The sequence below is a fragment of the Mobula hypostoma genome, chromosome 5 (genome assembly GCF_963921235.1).
Source record: "Mobula hypostoma chromosome 5, sMobHyp1.1, whole genome shotgun sequence".
Taxonomy (NCBI): domain Eukaryota; kingdom Metazoa; phylum Chordata; class Chondrichthyes; order Myliobatiformes; family Myliobatidae; genus Mobula; species Mobula hypostoma.
This window is the reverse complement of record NC_086101.1, coordinates 197,271,053-197,298,145: the sequence shown is the minus strand read 5'-3', so window position 1 is coordinate 197,298,145 and position 27,093 is coordinate 197,271,053. Positions and strand designations below refer to the sequence as shown.

General features: G+C 52.1%; 1 protein-coding gene across 2 annotated transcripts in view; it reads right to left on the bottom strand.

Moving 5' to 3' along the window:
* The window catches only part of LOC134347274 (receptor-type tyrosine-protein phosphatase alpha-like), a 192,945-nt gene that overhangs the window by 137,770 nt on the left and 28,082 nt on the right, over positions 1-27,093 (bottom strand). For both annotated transcript variants that reach the window (XM_063049658.1, XM_063049659.1), the window contains exons 2-5: positions 18,101-18,277; positions 13,730-14,101; positions 7,812-7,909; positions 6,976-7,168 (exon numbers count right to left, since the gene is read on the bottom strand). In XM_063049658.1, coding sequence (XP_062905728.1) covers positions 6,976-7,168; positions 7,812-7,909; positions 13,730-14,101; positions 18,101-18,277 — 840 coding nt within the window. The remainder of the gene's footprint in view (positions 1-6,975; positions 7,169-7,811; positions 7,910-13,729; positions 14,102-18,100; positions 18,278-27,093) is intronic.

The following is a 27,093-nucleotide window of genomic DNA, read 5'->3' as shown; positions in this document are numbered from 1 at the left end:
GGGAAACTTTTAAAGAGCAACAGAAGGTAACTAAAAAGGCAATACGCGGAGAAAAAATGAGGTACAAAGGTAAACTAGCCAAGAATATAAAGGAGGATAGTAAAAGCTTCTTTAGGTATGTGAAAAGGAAAAAAATAGTTAAGACCAAAATTGGGCCCTTGAAGACAGAAGCGGGTGAATTTATTATGGGGAACAAGGAAACGGCAGACGAGTTGAACAGGTACTTTGGATCTGTCTTCACTAGGGAAGACACAAACAATCTCCCAGATGTAATAGTGGCCAAAGGACCTAGGGTAAAATGGATGAATTAAAGGAAATTTATATTAGGCAGGAAATGGTGTTGGATAGGCTGTTGGGTCTGAAGGCTGATAAGTCCCCGGGACCTGATGGTCTGCATCCCAGGGTACTTAAGGAGGTGGTTTTAGAAATTGTGGACGCATTGGTAATCATTTTCCAATGTTCTATAGATTCAGGATCAGTTCCTGTGGATTGGAGGGTGGCTAATGTTGTCCCTCTCTTCAAGAAGGGAGGAAGAGAGAAAACAGGGAATTATAGACCGGTTAGCCTGACGTCGGTGGTGGGAAAGATGCTGGAGTCAATTATAAAAGCTGAAATTACGACACATCTGGAAAGCAGTAACAGGATTGGTTCGAGTCAGCATGGATTTACGAAGGGGAAATCGTGCTTGACTAATCTTCTGGAATTTTTTGAGGATGTAACTATGAAAATGGACAAGGGAGAGCCAGTGGATGTAGTGTACCTGGACTTTCAGAAAGCCTTTGATAAAGTCCCACATAGGAGATTAGTGGGCAAAATTAGGGCACATGGTATTGGGGGCAGAGTACTGACATGGATTGAAAATTGGCTGGCTGACAGGAAACAAAGAGTAGCGATTAACGGGTCCCTTTTGGAATGGCAGGTGGTGACCAGTGGGGTACCGCAGAGTTCAGTGCTGGGACTGCAGCTGTTTACAATATATATTAATGATTTAGATGGGGGAATTAAAAGTAACATTAGCAAATTTGCTGATGACACAAAGCTGGGTGGCAGTGTGAAATGTGAGGAGGATGTTATGAGTATGCAGGGTGCCTTGGACAGGCTGGGTGAGTGGGCAGATGCATGGCAGATGCAGTTTAATGTGGATAAATGTGAGGTTATCCACTTTAGTGGTAAGAACAGGAAGGCAGATTATTATCTAAATGGAGTCAAGATAGGAAAAGGGGAAGTACAATGAGATCTAGGTGTTCTTGTACATCAGTCATTGAAAGCAAGTATGCAAGTACAGCAGGCAGTGAAGAAAGCTAATGGCATGCTGGCCTTCATAACAAGGGGAATTGAGTATAAGAGCAAAGAGGTCCTTCTGCAGCTATACAGGGCCCTGGTGAGACCACACCTGGAGTACTGTGTGCAGTTTTGGTCTCCAAATTTGAGGAAGGACATTCTTGCTATTGAGGGAGTGCAGCATAGGTTCACAAGGTTAATTCCCAGGATGGCGGGACTGTCACATGTCGAAAGATTGGAGCGACTGGGCTTGTATACTCTGGAATTTAGAAGGCTGAGAGGGGACCTTATTGAAACATATAAGGTTATTAAGGGATTGGACACGCTGGAGGCAGGAAGCATGTTCCCGCTGATGGGTGAGTCCAGAACCAGAGGCCACAGTTTAAAAATAAGGAGTAGGCCATTTAGAACGGAGTTGAGGAAAAACCTTTTCACCCAGAGAGTGGTGAATATATGGAATGCTCTGCCCCAGAAGGCTGTGGAGGCCAAGTCTCTGAATGCTTTCAAGAAAGAGATGGATAGAGTTCTTAAAGATAGCGGAATCAAAGATTATGGGGATAAGGCAGGAACTGGATACTGATTGTGAATGATCAGCCATGATTACAGTGAATGGCGGTGTTGGCTCGAAGGGCTGAATAGCCTACTCCTGCACCTATTGTCTATTGTCTAACCCACCCTTCTACCCCCACATCCAGATCGTTAATAAAAATCATGAAAAGTAGGGGTCCCAGAACAGATCCTTGTGGGACACCACTAGTCACAATCCTCCAATCTGAATGTACTCCCTCCACCACGACCCTCTGCCTTCTGCAGGCAAGCCAATTCTGAATCCACCTGGCCAAACTTCCCTGGATCCCATACCTTCTGACTTTCTGAATAAGCCTACCGTGTGGAACCTTGTCAAATGCCTTACTAAAATCCATATAGATCACATCCACTGCACTACCCTCATCTATATGCCTGGTCACCTCCTCAAAGAACTCTATCAGGCTCGTTAGACATGATCTGCTGTTCACAAAGCCATGCTGACTGTCCCTGATCAGACCATGATTCTCTAAATGCCCAGAGATCCTATCACTAAGAATATTTTCCAACAGCTTTCCCACCACAGATGTAAGGCTCACTGGTCTATAATTACCCAGACTATCCCTACCACCTTTTTTGAACCAGGGGAATCAGCAATCTCTTCCCTCGCCTCGTGGAGCAGTCTGGGGAATATTCTGTCAGGCCCTGGGGTCTTAACCGTCCTAATGTATTTTAACAACTCCAACACCTCTCCCTTAATATCAACATGCTCCAGAACATCAACCTCACTCATATTGTCCTCACCATCATCAAGTTCCCTCTCATTGATGAATACTGAAGAGAGGACCTCGCTCCCTTCCACAGCCTCCAGGCACATCTTCCCACCTTTATCTCTAATTAGTCCTACCTTCACTCCTGTCATCCTTTTTTTCTTCACATAATTGAAGAATGCCTTGGGGTTTTCCTTTACACTACTCGCCAAGGCCTTCTCATGCCCCCTTTTTGCTCTCCTCAGCCCCTTCTTAAGCTCCTTTCTTGCTTCCCTATATTCCTGAATAGACCCATCCGATCCCTGCTTCCTAAACCTCATGTATGCTGCCTTCTTCCACCTGACTAGATTTTCCACCTCACTTGGTTCCTTCACCCTACCATTCTTTTATCTTCCTCACCGGGACAAATTTATCCCTAACATCCCGCAAGAGATCTCTAAACATTGACCACATGTCCATAGTACATTTCCCTGCAAAAACATCATCCCAATTCACACCCACAAGTTCTAGCCTTATAGCCTCATAACTTGCCGTTCCCCAATTAAAAATTTTCCTGTCCTCTCTGATTCTATCCTTTTCCATGATAATGCTAAAGGCCAGGGAGCGGTGGTCACTATCCCCCAGATGCTCACCCACTGAGAGATCTGTGACCTGACACGGTTCATTACCTAGTACTAGATCTAGTATGGCATTCCCCCTGGTCGGCCTGTCCACATACTGTGACAGGAATCCATCCTGGACACACTTAACAAATTCTGCCCCATCTAAACCCTTGGAACTAATCAGGTGCCAATCAATATTAGGGAAGTTAAAGTCACCCATGATAACAACCCTGTTATTTTTGCACCTTTCCAAAATCTGCCTCCCAACACAACACAAGACCTTCTGGTCACTAAAAGGAGGAGACATTAGGCCTCTCACAGGGCATAAAATGGATAAATCCCCAGGGCCTGATGTGCCCCAGGCTGCCGTGCGTTGAAAAGGGAAGGGTTTGCTCAGACAGAGACACAAGTTTCAAATCGAAAAAGCAAAGTGCCAGATGATGGCAGAAAAGTACAGCACAGAGGCAGGCCCTTTGGCCCATCTAGTCCATACCAAACCATTTAAACTGCCTACTCCCATCACCATTTAAAACTCTTTAAATGTGAGACAATTTTGCTGAATTAAACTGCCTACTCCCATCACCATTTAAAACTCATTAAATGTGAGACAATTTTGCTGAATTACCTTTAGAGGCCCCACAAAAATGCACACCAATGTCAAGGGAACTTGCAACTTTTGCAGCGTTTAGAAAAGAGGATTACAATTATCTAAGAAAAAAAAGCGAAGTACTTTACTGTCTAAGGATTCCTGTTAAAGTTTTATTTAATGCTTGGTCTTTTCAGAAAGCTGAACAGATCAAAAATATATAAAATCATATGAAATCTGTGCAAGACGTGTTCTTTAATGCAAAAGAATGTGCTTATTTCCAAAGACAGACACAGAGTGCGAGTTTGGGATTCCCTGACTAGCCGGTACCTTAGCTGAAGATGGATAAACGTGACGGGAACATAATGATCAGCAGAACGCTGTGAGATCTCGGCTGTCAGAGGCTGGAGCTCAGTTCCATCTCTATCTGTGACAAAGTTCTATATTCTTCCTTGTGCACATGATTTTCCTCGATGGGCTCCCGTTTCCTCCCACAGTCCAAAGACCCAACACCATCAGACATAGGAACAGAATTAGGCCATTCGGCCCATTGAATCTCCTCCACTATTTGATCATGGCTGACCCATTTCCCTCAACCCCAATCTCCTGCTTTCTTCCCATAACCTTTCACATCTTGACTTACGAAGAATCTATCGACCTCTGTCTTAAATGCATCCAGTGACCTGTCCTCCACAGCCACTTGTGGCATTAAATTACACAGATTCACCACCCTTGGGTTTATGAAATTTTCCTCATCTCTATTCCACTATTCTGATATTGTGCTCTCTGTTCCCAGACTCCTCCGCTACTGGAAACACCCTCTCCTGTTCCACTCAATCTGGTCCTTTCCACATACGACAGGTTCCAATGAAATCCCCACTCACTCTTTGAAATTCCAGTGAGTACAGACCCAGATCTGTCAAACATACCTCATGGGATAAGCCTTTCAATCCCAGAATCCATTTTGCTAACCTCCTTTGAACCCTCTCCAATGTCAGCACATAATTTCTTAGATTAGGAGCCCGAAGCAGCTCACAATACTTCAAGTGAGCCTCACCGATAACTTATAAAGCCTCAGCATCACATCCTTGCTTTTACACTCTCGTCCTCTCGAAATGAATGCCAACATTACCGACTTAACTTGCAAGTTAACCTTTAGGGAATCGTCACAAGGACTCCCAAATCCATTTGCACCTTCTCCCTGTTTAGAAAATAGTCTATGCTTTTATTCCCTTTACCAAAGTGCATGACATACACTTCCCAAAACAGTATTCCATTTCCCATTTCCTTGCCCATCCTCCTAATCTGCATAAATCCTCTGCAGCCCCCCTGTTTCCTCACCACTACCTGCCCCTCCACCTATCTTCATATCATCCGCAAACTTGGCCACAAAACCATCAATTCTGTCATCCAAATCATTGACATATAATGTAAAAAGAATCAGTCCCAACACAGACCCCTGTGGAACACCACTCGTCACCAGCAGCCAATCAGAAAGGTTCCCTTTATTGCCACTCTTTACCTCCTGCCAATCAGCTGCTGCTTTATCTATGCTGGAATCTTTCCTGTAATACCATGGGCTCGTAGATTGTAAAGCAGCCTCATGTGTGACGTCTTGTCAAAGGCCTTCTGAAAATCCAAATATTCTGCATGATTCTGCTTTGTCTATCCTGTTTGTTATTTCCTCAAGGATTTCCAACAGATTTGTCAGCAATATTTTCCCTTGAGAAAACCACACTGACTTTGGCCCATTTCACGTCGTGCTTCCAAGTACCGTGAAACCACGTCCATAACGATCGATTCCAACATCTTCCCAACCACCTGAGGTCAGAGTAACTGGCCTGTAATTTCCTTTCTTCTACTCTCTCCCTTCTTCAAGAGTGGGGTGACGTTTGCAGTTTTCCAGTCCTCCTGAACCATTCCAGATTCTAGTGATTCATGAAAGATGATTACAAATGCCTCCACAATCTCTTCAACTACATCTTACAGAATCCTGGGGTGTCTACTATCTGGTCTAGGTGACTTCAGACCTTTCAGTTTCTCTAGAACCTTCTCCCTAGTTATAGCAACCGCACTCGCTTCAGCCCCCTGACGCTCTTGAACTTCCACCATACTGCTGGTGTCCTCCATAGTGAAGATTAATGCAAAATACTTACTCAGTTCCCCCACCATTTCCTTGTCCCCCATTGCTACCTCTCCAGCATCATTCTCCAGTGGTCTGATATCTACTCTCACCTCTCTTTTACTGGGATTGGTAACCATGGGCACGTTGAATGTTCTGTGTGGGTAACCATGGGCACCATGTGGATTCTGGAATAGGTAACCATGGGCACCTTGAGCATTCTGGGATAGGTAAACATGGGCACCATGAATGTTCTAGGGTAGGTAACCACAGGTAACATGAGTTTTCTGGGGTAGGTAACCATGGGCACAGTAAATGTTTGGGATATGTAACCATGGGCACCGTGTCTGGGTGGGTAACTATGGGCACAGTGAGTGTTCTGGGACAGGTAACCATGGGTACCATGTGGGTTCTGGGATAGGTAACCATGGGCACCATGAGTGCTCTGGAATAGGCAACCATGGGCAACACGAGTATTTTGGGATAGGTAACCATAGGTACCATGTGGGTTCTGGGATAGGTAACCATCGACACCGTGAGTGTTCTGGGATAGGTAACCATGGGCAACACGAGTATTCTGGGACAGGTAACCATAGGTACCATGTGGGTTCTGGGATAGGTAACCATCGACACCGTGAGTGTTCTGGGATAGGTAATCATGGGCACCATGAGTTTTCTGGAATAGGTAATAGGACGAGTATTCTGGGACAGGTAACCATAGGTACCATGTGGGTTCTGGGATAGGTAACCATCGACACCGTGAGTGTTCTGGGATAGGTAACCATCGACACCGTGAGTGTTCTGGGATAGGTAACCATGGGCAACACGAGTATTCTGGGACAGGTAACCATAGGTACCATGTGGGTTCTGGGATAGGTAACCATCGACACCGTGAGTGTTCTGGGATAGGTAATCATGGGCACCATGAGTTTTCTGGAATAGGTAATAGGACGAGTATTCTGGGACAGGTAACCATAGGTACCATGTGGGTTCTGGGATAGGTAACCATCGACACCGTGAGTGTTCTGGGATAGGTAACCACGGGCACTGTGAGTGTTCTGACATAGGGACCCATGAATACAGTCTGACCTTTTGCTGCAGTCATCCTTATCACTTCTTCTTTATTCCCCAAGCCCACCGAGCTGTCAGCTTGCAGAATAATGTTGTATTTCGTTGCACATATGAAGGTGTAATTTTTTAGCTGTGTTGTACTGGTATCGAAAGTGAACACATGTTCAGAAGGGAATGAGGCATTGTGGGCTCTCGATCCAACAATGGTTATCTGCAGGCAGAAAAGGAGAACATGAGGTCTGTTAGCACTCGACTGGACTGAGTGGGGAGAGTAAGCAGGGAGATAGCGGGGAGATGGAGACAGAAGGGGTTTGGGAAGGGAGAGAGAGGGGACAAGGGGTTTAGAGGGAGGGTAATGGAGGACAGCGGTACAGATAGGGTTGATGAGATTAGATTGGGTAAGCTTTATGTGTCACATGTATTTAAAGCAGGCATCATTTGCATCAAATCCAATCAGCAAGGATGTGCTGGGGCAGCCCGCAAGTGGCACCATCTTTCCAGCACCAACATGGCATGTTCACAGCTGACTAACTCTAACCTCGTGTCTTGGAAAGCGGGAGGAAACGGGAGCACCCTATGGAACCCATGTGGTGACAGGGGAACGTACAAATCCCACACAGGCAGTGGCCGGAATTGAACCGGGATCTCACAGTCGGCACTGTGAAGAGTGGTGCTGACCGTACCGAGAGAGCGACAGGGCACAGAGGGGCTGAGACCAGGGTGGGTGGGGAGCAGAGAGAGGATGCAGGAACAACATGGGAACATGTGTTGGAGAGACCAGGAGAGTGCTGGAAGCAGACAGAGAGGGAGGGAGGGAGATGGACAAGGAGGGGAGACAGAGGGTCTCAACGTACCTGAGAACCAAGGACTTGAGCACGGCATGAATTCGGTAGATCCCAGCTAATCCTCCCCTTGACCACGTCCACAGTCAGCAACCAGGGTTTGTCAGGCACTGGGATATGAGAGAGTGGGAGAGAATGTGAAAGAGAGAGAGAGAGAGAGAGAGTGTGAATGTGAGAGAGAGAATGAGAGAGATAATGTGAGAGAGAGAGAATGTGAGAGAGGAGAGAGAGAGAGAGAGAGAGAGAATGTGAGAGAGTGAGTGGGGGGAAGAGAGAGAGAGGAGAGAGAGAGAGAATGTGAGAGAATGAGTGAGAGAGTGAATGGGGGAGAGAGAGGAGAGATAGAGGGGGGGAAGAGAGAGATATCAGTGAGGTCGGTTCATACAGCAGACAATGCCGACAGAGGTCAGGCTCCATCTGAGCTCTCGCACAGGTAGACCGCCTTACCACCTGACTGTCAGACATTCATCCAGTAACAGAGAGACCCACCGACCTTCCCCACCGTGCAGTCTGGCTGCAGAACGCAGCACCCACAAAATAAACCACAGGCTGATGCGATGGCAGCTCCCAAACCCACCTTGTCTGCCAGCGAGAACAAGGCTGGCAGGAGCCGGGCTCACCACCACACACACGTTCCTCTCCGGGCTGATTGATCAGAGAGCACAGAAACTCCTCCATGCTGACCAAGACGCCAACTTGCATTTGGCCCATTTCACTCTGAGCCTTTCCTGTCCAAGGGTCTTTTACATATCATAACCGTACTCACTGTCTCTGACAGCTGACTCATACACGCACGACCCTCGGCCCTTCTTAAATATGTCCTTTCTCTTTTCTTTTTAAATCTTTTTATTGAATAAGTATACAAAAAGGTAAGCCATATAAACATTAATACAATGTTAAAATATAATAAAATTCCAGGTATCAATACCAAAAAAAAATACTACAAACAATGTAATTTAAACATAAGAAACCAAGATAACATAATAGTATACTAAATTTTATATATATCAATAGAAAAAAAGAAAAAAAAAACCCCCCAAAAAAACCCACCGTGCAACTAACTAAAAGCAAAGCAAAGCAATGGGCTAACTTGAAACCAAACAGAGTTAAACTTAAAATCACGTCCTCAATCCCGACCTCCATTAAAAACAGTGAAAAAAAAAACAAGAAGGGTATATATTACATTAAATGAAAATATCGAATAAAAGGTCCCCAAATCTGTTCAAATTTAAATGAAGAATCATAAAGGTTACTTCTAATTTTCTCCAGATTCAAACATAAAATCGTCTGAGAGAACCAAAAAAAGGTAGTTGGAGCATTAAGCTCTTTCCAATGTTGTAAAATACATCTTTTCGCCATTAAAGTAAGAAATGCAATCATTCTACGGGCTGAAGGGGAAAGATTACTAGAAATTTTAGGTAGTCCAAAGATAGCAGTAATAGGGTGAGGAGAGATATCTATATTTAATACCTTAGAAATAATATTAAAAATATCTCTCCAAAAAGTTTCCAAAGTAGGGCAAGACCAAAACATATGAGTTAAAGAGGCTATCTGCCCCGAACATCTATCACAAAAAGGATTAATATGTGAGTAAAAACGCGCTAACTTATCTTTGGACATATGTGCTCTATGAACCACTTTAAATTGAATTAGGGAATGTTTAGCACAAATAGAGGAAGTATTAACTAATTGTAAAATCTGCCCCCAATCATCCACAGAAATGGTAAGCCCCAATTCCTGTTCCCAATCTACCCTAATCTTATCAAATGGAGCTTTCCTAAGTTTCATAATAGTATTATAAATCATAGCCGATGCACCTTTCTGACATGGATTGAGGTTAATTATCGAATCTAAAATATATGTAGGAGGAAGCATTGGAAAGGAATGAAAGTATAGTACTTAGGAAATTTCTAACTTGTAAATGTCTAAAAAAATGTATTCTTGATAAGTTATATTTATTAGATAATTGTTCAAAAGACATAAGGGAACCATCTAAAAATAAATCCAAAAACCGTAAAATACCCTTAGTCTTCCAAGTTTGAAAAGCGCTATCCGTAAAAGAGGGAGGAAAAAATGTTACCTAAAATAGGAATCGCTAACCCGAATTGATTAAGATCAAAAAATTTTCTGAATTGAAACCAAATGCGCAAAGCATATTTAACTATCGGGTTAGACACCTGCTTAAGGCGTTTCGAATCAAAAGGGAGAGAGGAGCCTAAAATAGAGCCAAGTGTATAACCCTGAACAGATTGTAGTTCCAATGCTACCCATTTAGGAATAGATAGTATATCCTGATCAAGTAACCAAAATTTCATATGTCGAATATTAATAGCCCAATAATAGAATCTAAAGTTAGGTAATGCTAAACCTCCATCTCTCTTAGCTTTCTGTAAATGTATTTTACCCAGTCTCGGATTCTTATTCTGCCAAATAAATGAAGAAATTTTAGAGTCAACTTTATCAAAGAAAGATTTTGGAACAAAAATTGGTAATGCCTGAAACACATATAAAAATTTTGGCAAAAAAAACATCTTAACTGCATTAATACGACCAATCAAAGTTAAATATAAGGGAAACCATTTAGATGAAAGTTGAGTAATATGGTCTATTAATGGTAAAAAGTTAATCTTAAATAAATCTTTATATTTACAAGTAATTTTAATCCCAAGATAAGAAAAATAGTTATCAATCAATTTAAATGGAAATTTATAATATAAGGGAAGATGTTTATTAATCGGAAAGAGTTCACTCTTACTAAGATTTAATTTATAACCTGAAAAAAAACCACATTGTGCTAATAACTCTAAAACAGCAGGAATGGATTTCTCAGGATTAGAAATATATAAAAGTAAATCATCAGCATAAAGTGATAATTTATGGGACTTTAATCCCCGAGTTATCCCAGTAATATTTGAAGATTCTCGAATGGCAATTGCAAGAGGTTCTAATGCAATATCAAATAATAGGGGACTAAGAGGACAGCCTTGTCGAGTACCTCGAAAGAGAGGAAAAAAAGGTGAGTTTAAAGAGTTAGTACGGACCGAGGCTACAGGGGAATGATATAACAGTTTAATCCAGGATATAAATTTCAAGCTAAAATTAAGCATTTCAAGCACCTTAAATAAATAAGGCCATTCTACTCTATCAAAAGCTTTCTCGGCGTCTAAAGAAATAACACACTCAGGAACATTTTGTGAGGGAGTATAAACGATATTTAACAACGTACGAATATTATAAAAAGAGTAAGGACCTTTAATAAAACCCGTTTGGTCTTCCGAAATAATAGAAGGAAGTACTTTTTCTAGTCTATTTGCTAATAACTTAGAAAAAACTTTAGAATCAACATTTAATAAAGATATTGGTCTATAAGATGCACATTGAGCAGGGTCTTTATCCTTCTTTAGTATTAAAGAGATTGACGCTCTATTAAAAGATTCAGGAAGTTTACCAAGTTTCAGAGAAGCCTCAAAAACCCTACAGAGCCAAGGGATCAATAAAGAAGCAAAACATTTATAAAATTGAACGGTAAACCCATCCGGGCCAGGAGCTTTCCCCAAATTCATAGAAAAAATAACATTCTTAATCTCATCCATAGTAATGGAAGTATCTAATATAGAAGACATATCCTGTGAAATCTGAGGGAAGTCTAACTTATCTAAAAAATCATTCATATATTTAGAATCTCGAGGAGACTCTGATTGATATAAAGAAGAATAAAAATCACAAAAGGTTTGATTAATCTCCACATGATCCAGTATCAATCGATCATTTTGGTTATAAATCTGACTGATTTGAGATTTAACATAATTAGATTTCAATTGATTAGCCAGCAGCTTGCCAATTTTGTCACTGTGAACATAAAATTCACTTCTTGTTTTCTTTAATTGGTTTACAATCGAGGACGAGAGTAGTAAACTGTGTTCCATTTGAAGTTCAGTTCTTTGTTTGTATAACTCCTTAGAAGGAGCCATGACATATTTCTTATCAATTTCTTTAATCTTGTCCACAATTGCCATCTCCTCCTGCTTCTGTTTCTTCCTCAAAGCAGCAGAATACGAAATAATCTGACCACGAATATAGGCTTTAAAAGTGTACCAAAGAGTGTTAACCGAAATATCGTCCTTTCTCACTTTAAAGCTGTGCCCTCATTTTAGACTCCCTACCCTGGGTAGGCTTTCACCTTTTCTATGCCCCTCATGATTTATCCCTTTCTATAAGCTCACCCCTCAGCCTCTGACACTCCAGGGAAAAGAGTTCGAACCCGCCCAGTCTCTCCTTACAACCCAAACTCAAAATCCCAGTAACCTGCCCATAAGTCTTCTCTGCACTCTCGCTAGCTTAATGACACCCTCCTACAGCAGGGTGAGCACAGCTGTGTGTGGTATTAAATGTGGCCATAACACTATCTGTACACTCCATCACTCAGTATTCAGATCCAAAACCACCCAGTCTATCTGTCACCACTCCATGTTAGCTGTGTCCTACTGCCTTGTCTTCATCACTTTTCTCAGTAAACTCTCAAAAAATTCAATCTGACAGCATCTTCTTGCTCAAAACCGTGTTGACCATCCCAATCAGTCTCTGCCTTTCCAAATGAACATAAATCCTGTCTCTTGGAATAGTTTTCAATTATTTCCCTCTACAAGACAGCCTCGCTCTCTTGTAGTTTCCTGGCTTATTCCTACCGCCCTGTTTGAACAAGGGAGCAGTGCAAACTATTCTCCAATCTTCACATGCCTCATCTGCATCAGAGACACAGCAATCTCCTCCCTACCATCCCATAGCATCCCGTCAAGCCGTGGGGATTTATCCACCCTGCCTCTAATACCTCCTTCGTCAAAACACAGACGTGTTCCACAATAAACCCACACGATCATTCAAAGTTCAAAGAACAGTTATTATCAAACTATGCATCCATTATGCAGCCTTGAAATTCATCTCTTTACAGAAAGCCACAAAACAAGAACCCTCAAAAGAACCATTTTGAAAAATGAAGACTGTCAAACACCCTGTGTAGGAATTCTTCTTAATCCCGCTGGGCACGTCTCCCTAATCCCGCTAGCCACCTCTTCCTTATCCCTCAACTGCTTTCTCAAGTTCTCTTCTCCGACCCCTACAGGGTCTCACTGGAAACCAAATGCCGAGAGTTGACACTTTTGTTTTTCCCTCTTACCCCTGAGTGGACCCTCACTATCTCGCCTGCGAACATCTCTCTCCTCTCTGATGATGTCTCCTCCCAATCTACTCTGCCAGGTCCAGCCTTACACTGGCGAAATCAGCCCTCCCCAATTTAAGACGTGAACTCTAGAACCAACGTTCTCTTTTTCCGTGACTACCTTTGATCTGACTGAACTGAGGAAGAGTCTCAAATCAAAGTGTTGACTGTTCATTTCCCTCTGCAAATGCTGCCTACACGTTGAGTTCTTGCAGCATTTAGTTTTAAGCTCCAGACTGCAAACTCTGCAGTTTCTTGTCTCTGCATCTTACTGAACAATGTTCACTGTTCCCAAAGGGTCACTTCCACACTTGGCCATTCTCGTACTCCAGGATAAGGTTGAATACAACCTCTTTCCGAGTAGAACTCCCTACATCCTGCTTTAAAAACCCTCGAAGATAATCCACCTTCTCAGGGCAGCTAAATATGGGCAATGAATGCTGGCCTTGCTAACAGGGCCTGGATTTCAATAATGAATTGGACGGCCACCTCTGCATTTCTATCAGCCTCCTCCCCGGTTCCAGCAATGGCCACTTCCAGCTCCTGTCCTGTCCCATCCCACAGCCCACATCCTCTGTGACCTTCCCCAGCACTGGGCGCAAACACACAGGAGCTGGAGAACCGTTACCCCTCCCCACACGGAGCAACCCCAATCCCTGAGCAGCCTGGGTCAGGAATGGTGACACCCTGATGTTGTTTCAATCCCCTTCCTCACCTGCTTGGCTGGTGTTTACCCTCGATGTGTGAAGTGGTTTCTCGAAAGTTTGCATCTGTCTTTGGCTGTATCCAAATCCAGAGCTGCCAGAGCTGGGAAGAGAGTAATTCACAAAGAGCTGGATGTCGTACCGGGAGAACGGCCTGAGATTTTGGCAGGTCCAGTTATGCAGAGCCGAGCTACAGTAGGGATGACTTTGGCTGATGACCTCCGTGCCTGATTTACAGCGTGAATTGTGACTCTCATACCATTTACAGCGAAGCCAGACATTCAGTTTGTCAGCACTGCTGTTGGGACAGGATTTGAAGCGACCCCACAGGGTGATGCTGTCCGCTGGGGTAGAAACATTCACCACGTTGAATGGTGGCAGTTCTGTAAAAGGCAAAATTCACTCAATGAGCTTGGGACACATCTGACCCCAGAAACACCGACAGGCACTTCCGATCCCAGAAGCACCGAGAGGCGCGGTCCAATCCCAGAAACACCGAGAGGCGCGGTCCGATCCCAGAAGCACCGAGAGGCGCGGTCCAATCCCAGAAACACTGAGAGGCGCATCCGATCCCAGAAACACTATGAGGTGCGGTCCAATCCCAGAAACACTATGAGGTGCGGTCCAATCCCAGAAACACTGTGAGGTGCGGTCCGATCCCAGAAACACCGAGAGGCGCGGTCCGATCCCAAAGTCACTGAGAGTTGTGGTCCGATCCCAAAATCACTGAGAGGTGTGGTCTAAACCTGGTACATAGCAGGGGGGTGGGAAACAGAATGATAGGGCTGAGGATGCGGCAGTTAATTTATAAAGAGACAAGGTGTAGAGAGACTGCTAGCAAGGAGAGACTGATGATAGGGCAAACTTGCATTCAACAGCATGAGTTGCAATATCAAACGGGGATAAAATTGAAAAGGGTGAACACAGGACTGAAAGTGTTATATTTGAATGTGTGCAGTAAATGGAACAAAGTAGATGACCTTGCAGCATAGTTGCAGATCGGCAGGTATGATGTTGTACGCATCACTGAATCATGGTTGAAAGAAGATTAAAGCTGGGAGCTTAATACCCAAGGATACACATTGTATGGAAAGGACAGGCAGGAAGGCAGAGGGGGTGGTGTGGCTCTGTTGGTAAAAACTGAAATTAATTAATTAGAAAGAGGTGACATAGGGTCCGAAGGTGTTGAATCATTCTAGATAGAGCTAAGGAACTGCAAGGGTAAAAAGACCCTGGTGGGATTTGTATACAGACCCTAAACAATAGCAAGGATGTGGTCTACAAATTATAATGGAGGATGGAAAATGCATTCCAAAAAGGCAATGTTCCAATAGTCATGGGGGATTACAATATGCAGGAAGATTGGGAAATTCAAATTGGTGCCAGATTCCAGGAAGGGGAATTTCAAGAGTGTCTACAAGATGGCTTTTTAGAGCAGCTCGTGGTTGAGCCCTGTAGGAGATCAGCCATCCTGGACTGGGTGTTGTGCAATGCACCAGAATTCATCAGAAGAATCCTTAGTTAATATGATCAAACTCACACTGAAATTTGAGAAGAAGAAGCTAAAGCCAGGTGTATCAGTATTACAATGAAGTAAAGGGAATTGCAGAGGCACGAGAGAGAAGGTGGCTAGAATGGATTGGAAAAGAACACTGGCAGGGATGATGTCAAAGCAGCAATACCTGACATTTCTGGGGGCAATTCGGAAGTGACAGGATAATACATCTCAGAGTATACTGAAGGAAAGATAACACAACCATGACTAACAAGAGAAGTCAAAGCCAGCATAAAAGCCAAAGAGAGGGCATATAAGAGAGCAAAAATTAGGGAAGTTAGAGGATTGGGAAGCTTCTAAAAACTAACAGAAGGCAACTAAAAAGTCATTAAGAAGGTAAAGATGGAATATGAAAGTAAGCTAGCCAATAATATTAAAGAGGATACCAAAGGTTTCTTCAGATACATACGAGGGGTGATTGAAAAGTTCGTCACCTAAGGTAGGAGGAGTCAATTTTAGAAAACCTAACACATTTATTTTTTAACATAGTCCCCTCCTACATGTACATGACTTATACTCGTTGGAATTTAGAAGATTGAGGGGGGATCTTATTGAAACGTATAAAATCCTAAAGGGATTGGACAGGCTAGATGTAGGAAGATTGTTCCCGATGTTGGGGAAGTCCAGGACGAGGGGTCACAGTTTGAGGATAAAGGGGAAGCCTTTTAGGACCGAGATGAGGAAAAACTTCTTCACACAGAGAGTGGTGAATCTGTGGAATTCTCTGCCACAGGAAACAGTTGAGGCCAGTTCATTGGCTATATTTAAGAGGGAGTTAGATATGGCCCTTGTGGCTAAAGGGATCAGGGGGTATGGAGGGAAGGCTGGTGCAGGGTTCTGAGTTGGATGATCAGCCATGATCATACTGAATGGCGGTGCAGGCTCGAAGGGCCGAATGGCCTACTCCTGCACCTATTTTCTATGTTTCTATGTTATATGCAGGTGCAGTTCAACTCTGAGTGAAAATGCAGAAAGTTTGAAGTTCATGACTCATCTCGTTGTACCTTAGGCCACGAACTTATCAATCACCCCTGCTGTGGACCACTTTCTGGAGGTCCAAATGCCGATTTCTACAAAGAAGGGATCCGTATGCTCCACAACCGCTGGACTAAGTGTGTAAATGTAGGAAAATTAAATGTGCTAGGTTTTCTAAAATTGACTCCTTCTAGCTTAGGCCACAAACTTATCAACCACCCCTCGTAAAGTGAAAAAGAGAGATGAGGGTGGGTATCAGATCGCTGTAAAACAAAGCTGGAGAAGTGGTAATAGGGAGCAAGGAACAAGGCAGCATGTGAACTGAATAAGTATTTTGCAAGTCTTCACATACGCAGGACGGTGGAAGTTCCAGTGGTCTGGGGTCATGAAGTGTGTGGAGTCGCCATGACTAGAGTGAAGGTTCTTGGGAAACTGAACGGTCTGAAGGTAGATAAGTCACCTGGACCAGATGGCGAACTCCCCAGGGTTCTGAAAGAGGTGGCTGAAGAGATTGTAGAGGCATTAAAATGAACTTTCAAGAATCACTAGATTCTGGAATGGTTCCAGGAGACTGGAAAATTGCAAATGTCACTCCACTCTTCAGGAAGGGAAAGGAGGAGAAGAAAGGAAACTATAGGCCATTTATTCTCACCTCAGTGGTTGGGAAGATGTTAGAGTTGGTTATTAAGGATGAGGTCTCAGGAGGCACATGAGAAAATAAGTTGCAGTCAGCATGGTTTCCTCGAGGAAAAATCTTGCCTGACAAATCTGTTGCAATTCTTTGAAGAAACGACAAGCAGGATAGACAAAGGAGAATTGGTTGATGTTGTGTACTTGGATTTTCAGAAGTCCTGATAGTGGGGCATAGAATGATCCCATTTACACAGTGAGACACGGCCTGATACTGGGACATGGTCTGATCCCATATACACAGTGAGACAGGGTCTGATACTGGGACATGGTCCGATCCCATTTACACAGTGAGACAGAGTCTGATAGAGGGACATGGTTCCATTCCATATACAGTGAGACAGGGTCCGATACTGGGGCATGGTCCGATCCCGTATACAGTGAGACACGGCCTGGTACTGGGACATGGTCCGATCCAATCGCAGGGCATGGACTGATACCAGAATCTCTGCAGGACACTGTACAATCCCATTCCATTCACAAAGAATTACAGTCCAATCCCAGACCCACCCACATGGTGGACAGTCCGATACAAGACCCACCCACAGGGTGCACAGTCCGAACCCAAACACGTCCACACGGTGCTCAGTCCGGTCCCACACCCACACACACGGTGCACAGTCCGATCCCAGACACGTCCACACGGTGCACAGTCCGATCCCAGATCCACCCACACGGTGCACAGTCCGATCCCAGAGCCATCCACACGGTGCACAGTCCGACCCCAGACCCGTCCACATGGTGCACAGTCCGATCCCAGACCCACCACACGGTGCACAGTCCAATCCCAGACCCGCCCACATGGTGCAGAGTCTGATCCCAGACCTGTCCACACGGTGCACAGACCCACCCACACAGTGCACAGTCCGATCCCACACCAACCCACATGGTGCACAGTCCGATCCCACACCCACCCACATGGTGCACAGTCTGATCCCAGACCTGTCCACATGGCGCACAGTCCGATCCTATCAAGCTAATTTCACAATCAATAATCAGCCTGCGTTCGGAATGTGGGAGGAAACTGGGTCACTGTTGGAAACGCAGACGGTCACAGGGAGAACATGAAAACTCCACATGGACAGTACCTGAGGTCAGAATCGAACCCGGATCCCAACCTGTGAGTCCGTGGTAGAGCCACGATCACCACCGTGACACTCACCTTGACACTCGATGTCCTGGGTCGGGATGTTTGTCCCATACTTGAACCAGCGTCCACGGCTACAAGAGAGACCGGAGATGTCCACTGGTACGAAGCCTGGTTCGCAGATGTCCTTGCACCCTCTCTGCCCATAGTGCCCACCGTAGTCAGAACCTGTGTCATCGTCAGCCCCAAAACCTGAAATGGGGGGGGGGGGAGGGAGGGGGAGGGGGGAGAGGAGAGTGAAGGGGGGAGGGAAGAGAGGGGTGAGGGGGAGACAGGAGCGAGGGGGTAAGAAGGAGGGGGAGGGATGAGTGGGAGGGGGAGGGAGAGGGAGTGGAGGGGATGGAGGAGAGGAGAGTGAGGGGGAGGGAGAGAGGGCGGAGGGAGAGGGTGCAGGGTGGGGTCGGGAGGGGGAAGAGGGCGAGACAGGATAGAGGGGGTAAGAGGGGGGAGGGATGGGGGAGAGGAGGAAGAGGGAGGGGGAGGGAGGAGATAGGGAGGAGATAGGGAGGAGATGGGGAGGAGGGAGGGAGGGGACAGGGAGGGGAAAAGGAGGGAGGGAGGGGAGGGAGAAGAGGGGGAGGGAGGGGAGGAGAGGGGAGGGGAGAGGTGGGAGAGTGTGGAGGGGAGAGGGGGAGAGAGGGGAGAGAGGGGAGAGAGAGGGGTGGGGACGTGAGTGGGAGGGGATGGAGAGGGGAGGGGGAGGTGGAAGGGAGTGGTGGGGGAGGGGGCGCAGAGGGGTGGGAGAGGGGGAGGGAGAGAGGAGGAGGGAGAGAGTGAGGGAGGGGATAGGGGAGGGGAAGGAGGGAGATAGGGGAGGGGAGGGAGGAGGGAGAGGGAGGGAGGGGGAGGGAGGGGAGGGAGAGGGAGAGGGAGAGAGGGAGGGAGAGAGGGAGAGGCAGGGGGAGGGAGAGAGGGAGGGGAGGGGGAGGGAGAGAGGGAGGGGAGGGGGAGGGAGGGAGAGGGGGAGGGGAGGGAAGGAGAGGAGGAGGGGAGGGAGGGGAGAGGGAGGGGGAGGGGAGGGAGGGAGAGGGAGGGGGATAGGGGAGGGGAAAGTAGAGATGAGGAGGGGGAGGGGAAAGAGGGGAGAGGGGAGGTAGAGGGAGTGGGGTGGGGAGGTGAGTGGGAGGAGGAGGTGGAAGGGAGTGGTGGGGGAGGTGGAAGGGAGTGGTCGGGGAGGGGGAGGGAGAGAGTGGGGGAGGGGATAGGGGAGGGGAAGGAGGGAGATAGGGGAGGGGAGGGAGGAGGAGGAAAGGGAAGTGAGGGGAGGGAGGGGGAGGGAGGGGGAGAGGGGGGAGGGGGAGAGGGAGAGGGGGAGGGGGAGAGGGAGAGAGGGAGAGGGGAGGGAGAGGGAGGGGAGAGGGGGAGGGGAGGGAGAGGGAGGGGAGGGGAGGGGAGAGTAGAGAGGAGGAGGGGGGAGGGGAAAGAGGGGAGAGGGGAGGTAGAGGGAGAGAGGTGGGGAGGTAGAGGGAGAGGGGAGGAAGAGGGGAGGGGGAGCAGAGGAGTGGGGAGGGGGAGGGAGGGGGAGGGGATAGGGGAGGGGATAGGGGAGGGGGAGGGAGGAGGAGGGGGAAGGGGAGGGAGGGGGAGAGGAGGGAAGAGGGAGGGAGGGGGAGAGGAGGGAAGAGGGAGGGGGGAAGAGGGGGAGAGGGGGAGAGGGGGAGAGGGAGGGCGGAGTAGAGAGGAGGAGGGGGAGGGGAAGAGGGAAGGGGGAGGGAAGAGGGGGAGGGGAGGGTGAGGGAAGGGGGAAGGGGGAGGGAAGGGGGAAGGGGGAGGGGAGGGGAGGGGGGAAAGGGGAGAGGAGGGGAGGGGGGAAAGGGGAGAGGAGGGGAGGGTGAGGGAAGGGGGAAGGGGGGAGGGAAGGGGGAAGGGGGAGGGGAGGGGAGGGGAGAAAGGGGAGAGGAGGGGAGGGAGGGGATGGGGTGGGGAGAGAGGCGGTAGGGGATAGGGGAGGGGGGAGGGGGAGGGGAGGGGGCGAGGGTAAGGGGGAGGGAGGAGGGGGGAGAGGGGGAGAGAGGGGGAGGGAGGAGGGGGGAGAGGGGGGAGAGAGGGGGAGGGAGGAGGGGGGAGAGGGGGGAGAGAGGGGGAGGAATAGAGTGGGGGAGGGGAGGGAGGGGGAGGGGAGGGGTGGGAGGGGATGGGGTGGGGAGAGAGGCGGAAGGGGATAGGGGAGGGGGAGGGGAGGTGGAGGGGGAGGGCGGAGGGGGAGAAGAGTGGGGAGGGGGAGGGGAGGAGGATGGGGAGGGGAGGGGGATAGAGGGGAGGGGGATGGGAGGGGGATAGAGGGGAGGGGAAGTGGAGGGGGATGGGGAGGGGGATGGGGGGAGGGGAAGACGGGGAGGGGGGAAGGGGAGGGGATAGGAGAGAGAGGGAGGTGGAGAGGGGTGTTGAGCTGTGTTGGACTGTAAATGTTCAGTACGCATGCGGGGTCAGGGGAGGTGTGGGGTGTGGGGTGTGGGGTGTGTGGGGTGTGAGGGGTGTGAGGGGTGTAGTGTGTGAGGGGTATGGGGTGTGGGGTGTGGGGGGTTTGAGGGGTGAGGGGTGTGGTGTGTGCGTTGTGGGGTGTGAGGGGTGAGGGGTGTGGGGTGTGGGGTGTGAGGGGTGTGGGGTGTTGGGTGGGGGGTGTGGTGTGTGGGGTGGGGGTCTGGGATGTGGGGTGTGGGGGTGTGGGGGTGGGGTATGGGGATTGGGGGGTGTGGGGTGTGAGGGGTGTGGGGTGTGGGGTGTGTGAGGTGTGGGGTGTGGGGTGTGGGGTGTGTGAGGTGTGGGGTGTGGGGTGTGGTGTGTGGGGTGTGGTGTGTGGGGGGTGTGGGATGTGTGGGGTGTGGGGTGTGTGGGGTGTGGGGTGTGGGGTGTGGCGGGTGGGGGGTGTGAGGGGTGTGGGGTGTGGGGGGTGGTGTGTGGGGTGTGGGGTGTGAGGGGTGTGGGGTGTGGGGAGTGTGGGGTGTGGGGTGTGGGGGGTGTGTGGGGTGTGAGGGACGTGGGGTGGGGGTGTGAGGGGCGTGGGGTGGGGGTGTGGCGGGTGGGGGTGTGAGGGGTGTGGGGTGTGGGGGGTGTGTGGGGTGTGAGGGGTGTGGGGTGGGGGTGTGGCGGGTGGGGGTGTGAGGGGTGTGGGGTGTGGGGTATGGGCTGTGGGGGGTGGTGTGTGGTGTGTGGGGTGTGGGGTGTGAGGGGTGTGGGGTGTGGGGTGTGGGGTGTGGGGGGTGTGGGGTGTGGTGTGTGGGGTGTGGGGTGTGGGGGGTGTGGGGTGTGAGGGGGTGTGGGGTGTGGGGGGTGGGGTATGGGGTGTGGGGTGTGGCGTGTGAGGGGTGTGGGGTGTGGAGTGTGTGGGGTGTGGGGTGTGTGGGGTGGGGTGTGGGATGTGGGGTGTGGGGGGTGTGGGGTGTGTGGTGTGTGATGTGTGTGGGGTGGGGTGTGGGATGTGGGGTGTGGGGTGTGTGGGGTGTGGGGTGTGGGGGGTGTGGGGTGTGAGGGGTGGGGTGTGGTGTGTGGGGTGTGGGGTGTGAGGGGTGTGGGGTGTGGGGGGTGTGGGGTGTGGGGTGTGGGGTGTGGTGTGTGAGGTGTGGGGTGTGGGGGGGGTGTGGGGTGTGAGCGGTGTGAGGGGTGTAGTGTGTGAGGGGTATGGGGTGTGGGGTGTGGGGGGTTTGAGGGGTGAGGGGTGTGGTGTGTGCGTTGTGGGGTGTGAGGGGTGAGGGGTGTGGGGTGTGGGGGGTGGGATGTGGGGTGTGGGGTGTGAGGGGTGTGGGGTGTGGGGTGTTGGGTGGGGGGTGTGGTGTGTGGGGTGGGGGTCTGGGATGTGGGGTGTGGGGGTGTGGGGGTGGGGTATGGGGATTGGGGTGTGTGAGGTGTGGGGTGTGGGGTGTGTGTGGTGTGTGGGTTGTGGGGGGGTGGGGTGTGGTGTGTGGGGTGTGGTGTGTGGGGGGTGTGGGATGTGTGGGGTATGGGGTGTGTGGGGTGTGGGGTGTGGGGTGTGGCGGGTGTGAGGGGTGTGGGGTGTGGGGAGTGTGGGAAGTGGGGTGTGGTGTGTGGGGGGTGTGGGATGTGTGGGGTATGGGGTGTGTGGGGTGTGGGGTGTGGCGGGTGTGGGGTGTGAGGGGTGTGGGGTGTGGGGAGTGTGGGGAGTGGGGTGTGGGGTGTGGTGTGTGGGGTGTGGGGTGTGGGGTGTGGGGGGTGTGTGGGGTGTGAGGGGTGTGGGGTGTTGGGTGTGGCAGGTGGGGGGTGTGAGGGGTGTGGGGTGTGGGGTATGGGGTGTGGGGGGTGGGGTGTGGTGTGTGGGGTGTGGGGTGTGAGGGGTGTGGGGTGTGGGGTGTGGGGTGTGGTGTGTGTGTGGGGGGTGTGGTGTGTGGGGTATGGGGTGTGGGGGGTGGGGTGTGGTGTGTGGGGTGTGGGGTGTGGGGTGTGGGGTGTGGGGGGTGGGGTATGGGGTGTGGGGTGTGGCGTGTGAGGGGTGTGGGGTGTGGGGTGTGGGATGTGGGGTGTGGGGTGTGGGGTGTGTGGGGTGGGGTGTGGGATGTGGGGTGGGGGGGTGTGGGGTGTGTTATGTGTGTGGGGTGGGGCGTGGGATGTGGGGTGTGGGGTGTGTGGGGTGTGGGGTGTGGGGGGTGTGGGGTGTGAGGGGTGGGGGTTGTGGGGTGTGGGGTGTGGTGTATGGGGTGTGTGGGATGTGGGGTGTGGGATGTGGGGTGTGGGGTGTGGGATGTGTGGTGTGGGGTGTGAGGGGTGTGGGGTGTGAGGGGTGTGGGGTGTGGGGGGTGAATGGTGTGGGGTGTGGGGGGTGGTGTGAGGGGTGTGGGGTGTGGGGTGTGTGGGGTGTGGGTGTGGGATGGGGGTGTGGGGTGTGTGGTGTGTGTGGGGTGGGGTGTGGTATGTGGGGTGTGGGGTGTGAGGGGTGGGGGTTGTGGGGTGTAGGGTGTGGTGTAAGGGGTGTGTGGGGTGTGGGGTGTGGGATGTGGGGTGTGGGGTGTGAGGGGTGTGGGGTGTGAGGGGTGTGGGGTGTGGGGGTGAATGGTGTGGGGGGTGGAGTGTGGGGTGTGAGGGGTGTGGGGTGTGGGGTGTGGGATGGGGGGTGTGGGGTGTGTGGTGTGTGTGGGGTGGGGTGTGGGATGTGGGGTGTGGGGTGTGAGGGGTGGGGGGTGTGGGGTGTGGGGTATGGGGTCTGTGGATGTGGGGTGTGGGGTGTGAGAGGTGTGTGGTGTGGGGTGTAAGGGGTGTGGGGTGTGGGGGGTGTGGGGTGGGGGTGTGGGATGTGGGGTGTGGGGGATGTGAGGTGCGGGGTGTGTGGTGTGTGTGGGGTGGGGTGTGGGATGTGGGGTGTGGGGTGTGAGGGGTGTGGGGTGTGGGGTGTGGGGTGTGGGAGGTGTGGGGTGTGAGGGGTGTGGGGTGTGGGGTGTGGGGTGTGTGGGGTGTGGGGTGTGAGGGGTGTGTGGGGTTTGCGGTGTGAGGGGTGTGGGGTGTGGGGGGTGAGGGGTGGGGAGTGTGGGGGGTGGAGTGTGGGGTGTGAGGAGTGTGGTGTGTTGGGTGTGGGGGTGTGGGGTGAGGGGTGGGGGTGTGGGATGTGGCGTGTGAGGGTGTGGGGTGTGTGGGGTGTGGGAGGTGTGGGGTGTGGGGGGTGGAGTGTGGGGTGTGGGGTGTGTGGGGTGTGGGGTGTGGGGTGTGGGTGTGGGGTGTGGGTGTGGGGTGAGGGGTGGGGGTGTGGGATGTGGGGAGTGGGGGTGTGGGTGTGGGGTGTGGCGTGTGAGGAGTGTGGGGTGTGGAGTGTGTGGGGTGTGGGGTGTGTGAGGTGTGGGGTGTGGGGTTTGAGGGGTGGGGTGTGAGGGGTGGGGGGTAAGGGGTGTGGTGTGTGGGGTGTGGGGTGAGGGGTGTGGGGTGTGGGGTGGGGTGTGACGGGTGTGGGGTGTGGGGGGTGTGGTGTGAGGGGTGGTGGTGTGGGGTGTGAGGGGTGGGGGTGTGGGGTGTGGGGTGTGGGAGGTGGGGTGTGTGCGGTGAGGGGTGTGGGGTGTGAGGGGTGCGGGTTGTGGGGTGTGAGGGATGGGGGTGTGGGGTGGGGGGAGTGGGGTGTGAGGGGTGAGCGGTGTGGGGTGTGGGGTTTGGGGGTGGGGTGTGGTGTGGGTGGTGTGGGGTGTGAGGGGTGTGGGGTGTGTGAGGTGTGGGGTGTGGGGGGTGTGAGATGTGTGGTGTGTGGGGTGGGGGTGTGGGATGTGGGGTGTGACGGGTGTGGTGTGGAGTGTGGGGTGTGAGGGGTGTGTGGGGTGGGGGTGTGGGATGTGGGGTGTGAGGGGTGTGGTGTGGGGTGTGGTGTGTGGGGGGTGTGGGATGTGTGGGGTATGGGGTGTGTGGGGTGTGGGGTGTGGGGTGTGGCGGGTGTGGGGTGTGAGGGGTGTGGGGTGTGGGGTGTGGTGTGTGGGGTGTGGGGGGTGTGTGGGGTGTGAGGGGTGTGGGGTGTTGGGTGTGGCAGGTGGGGGGTGTGAGGGGTGTGGGGTGTGGGGTATGGGGTGTGGGGGGTGGGGTGTGGTGTGTGGGGTGTGGGGTGTGAGGGGTGTGGGGTGTGGGGTGTGGTGTGTGGTGTGTGGGGTGTGGGGTGTGGGGTGTGGTGTGTGGGGTGTGGGGTGTGGGGGGTGGGGGGTGGGGTGTGGGGTGTGGCGTGTGAGGGGTGTGGGGTGTGGAGTGTGTGGGGTGTGGGGGGTGGGATGTGGGGTGTGGGGTGTGGGGTGTGTGGGGTGGGGTGTGGGATGTGGGGTGGGGGGTGTGGGGTGTGGGGTGTGTGATGTGTGTGGGGTGGGGCGTGGGATGTGGGGTGTGGGGTGTGTGGGGTGTGGGGTGTGGGGGGTGTGGGGTGTGAGGGGTGGGGGTTGTGGGGTGTGGTGTATGGGGTGTGTGGGGTGTGGGGTGTGGGATGTGGGGTGTGGGGTGTGGGGTGTGTGGTGTGGGGTGTGAGGGGTGTGGGTTGTGAGGGGTGTGGGGTGTGGGGTGTGAGGGGTGTGGGGTGTGGGGGGTGAATGGTGTGGGGTGTGGGGGTGGTGTGAGGGGTGTGGGGTGTGGGGTGTGTGGGGTGGGGGTGTGGGATGGGGGGTGTGGGATGGGGGGTGTGGGGTGTGTGGTGTGTGTGGGGTGGGGTGTGGTATGTGGGGTGTGGGGTGTGAGGGGTGGGGGTTGTGGGGTGTAGGGTGTGGTGTATGGGGTGTGTGGGGTGTGGGGTGTGGGATGTGGGGTGTGGGGTGTGAGGGGTGTGGGGTGTGAGGGGTGTGGGGTATGGGGGTGAATGGTGTGGGGGGTGGAGTGTGGGGTGTGAGGGGTGTGGGGTGTGGGGTGTGGGATGGGGGGTGTGGGGTGTGTGGTGTGTGTGGAGTGGGGTGTGGGATGTGGGGTGTGGGGTGTGAGGGGTGGGGGGTGTGGGGTGTGGGGTATGGGGTCTGTGGGATGTGGGGTGTGGGGTGTGAGGGGTGTGGGGTGTGGGGTGTGAGGGGTGTGGGGTGGGGGTGTGGGATGTGGGGTGTGGGGGATGTGAGGTGTGGGGTGTGTGGTGTGTGTGGGGTGGGGTGTGGGATGTGGGGTGTGGGGTGTGAGGGGTGTGGGGTGTGGGGTGTGGGAGGTGTGGGGTGTGAGGGGTGTGAGGAGTGTGGTGTGTGGGGTGTGGGGGTGTGGGGTGAGGGGTGGGGGTGTGGGATGTGGCGTGTGAGGGTGTGGGGTGTGTGGGGTGTGTGAGGTGTGGGGTGTGGGGGGTGGAGTGTGGGGTGTGGGGTGTGTGGGGTGTGGGGTGTGGGGTGTGGGTGTGGGGTGTGGGTGTGGGGTGAGGGGTGGGGGTGTGGGATGTGGGGAGTGGGGGTGTGGGTGTGGGGTGTGGCGTGTGAGGAGTGTGGGGTGTGGGGTGTGAGGGGTGTGGGGTGTGGGGTGTGTGAGGTGTGGGGTGTGGGGGTGTGAGATGTGTGGTGTGTGGGGTGGGGGTGTGGGATGTGGGATGAGACGGGTGTGGTGTGGGGTGTGGGGTGTGAGGGGTGTGTGGGGTGGGGGTGTGGGATGTGGGGTGTGAGGGGTGTGGTGTGGGGTGTGGGGTGTGAGGGGTGTGTGGGGTGGGGGTGTGGGATGTGGGGTGTGAGGGGTGTGGTGTGGGGTGTGGGGTGTGGTGTGGGGTGTGGGGATGTGGGGTGTGTGGGTTGGGGGTGTGGGATGTGGGGTGTGAGGGGTGTGGTGTGGGGTGTGGGGTGTGAGGGGTGTGTGGGGTGGGGTTGTGGGTTGTGGGGTGTGAGGGGTGTGGGGTGTGTGAGGTGTGGGGTGTGGGGGGTGTGGGGTGTGTGGGGTGGGGGGTGGGAGTGTGGGATGTGGGGTGTGAGGGGTGTGTGGGGTGGGGGTGTGGGGTGTGTGAGGTGTGGGGTGTGGGGGTGTGGGATGTGTGGTGTGTGGGGTGGGGCTGTGGGATGTGGGGTGTGAGGGGTGTGGTGTGGGGTGTGGGGTGTGAGGGGTGTGTGGGGTGGGGGTGTGGGATGTGGGGTGTGAGGGGTGTGGTGTGGGGTGTGGGGTGTGGGGTGTGAGGGGTGTGGGTTGTGGGGTGTGAGGGGTGGGGGATGTGGGGTGTTGGGTGTGGGGGGTGGGGTGTGAGGGGTGAGGGGTGTGAGGGCGGGGTATGTGGTGTGGGGTGTGGGGGGTGTGGGGTATGTGGTGTTGGGTGTGGGGGGTGTGGGGTGGGGTATGGGGTGTGGGGCTGGGGTGTGGGGTGTGTGGGATGTTGGGTGTGGGGGTTGGGGTATGGGGTGTGGGGTGTGGGGTATGGGATGTGGGGGTGGGGTGTGGGGTGTGGGGGGTGTGGTGTGAAGGGTGTGGGGTGTGAGGGGTGTGGGGTGTGGGGGGTGGGGGGTGTGTGGTGTGGGGGTGTGGGATGTGTGGTGTGTGGGGGGGTGTGGGATGTGGAGTGTGAGGGGTGTGGTGTGGGGTGTGGGGTGTGAGGTGTGGGGGGTGGGGGTGGGGTGTGAGGGGTGTGGTGTGGGGGCTGTGTGAGGTGGGGGGTGGGGGGTGGGGTA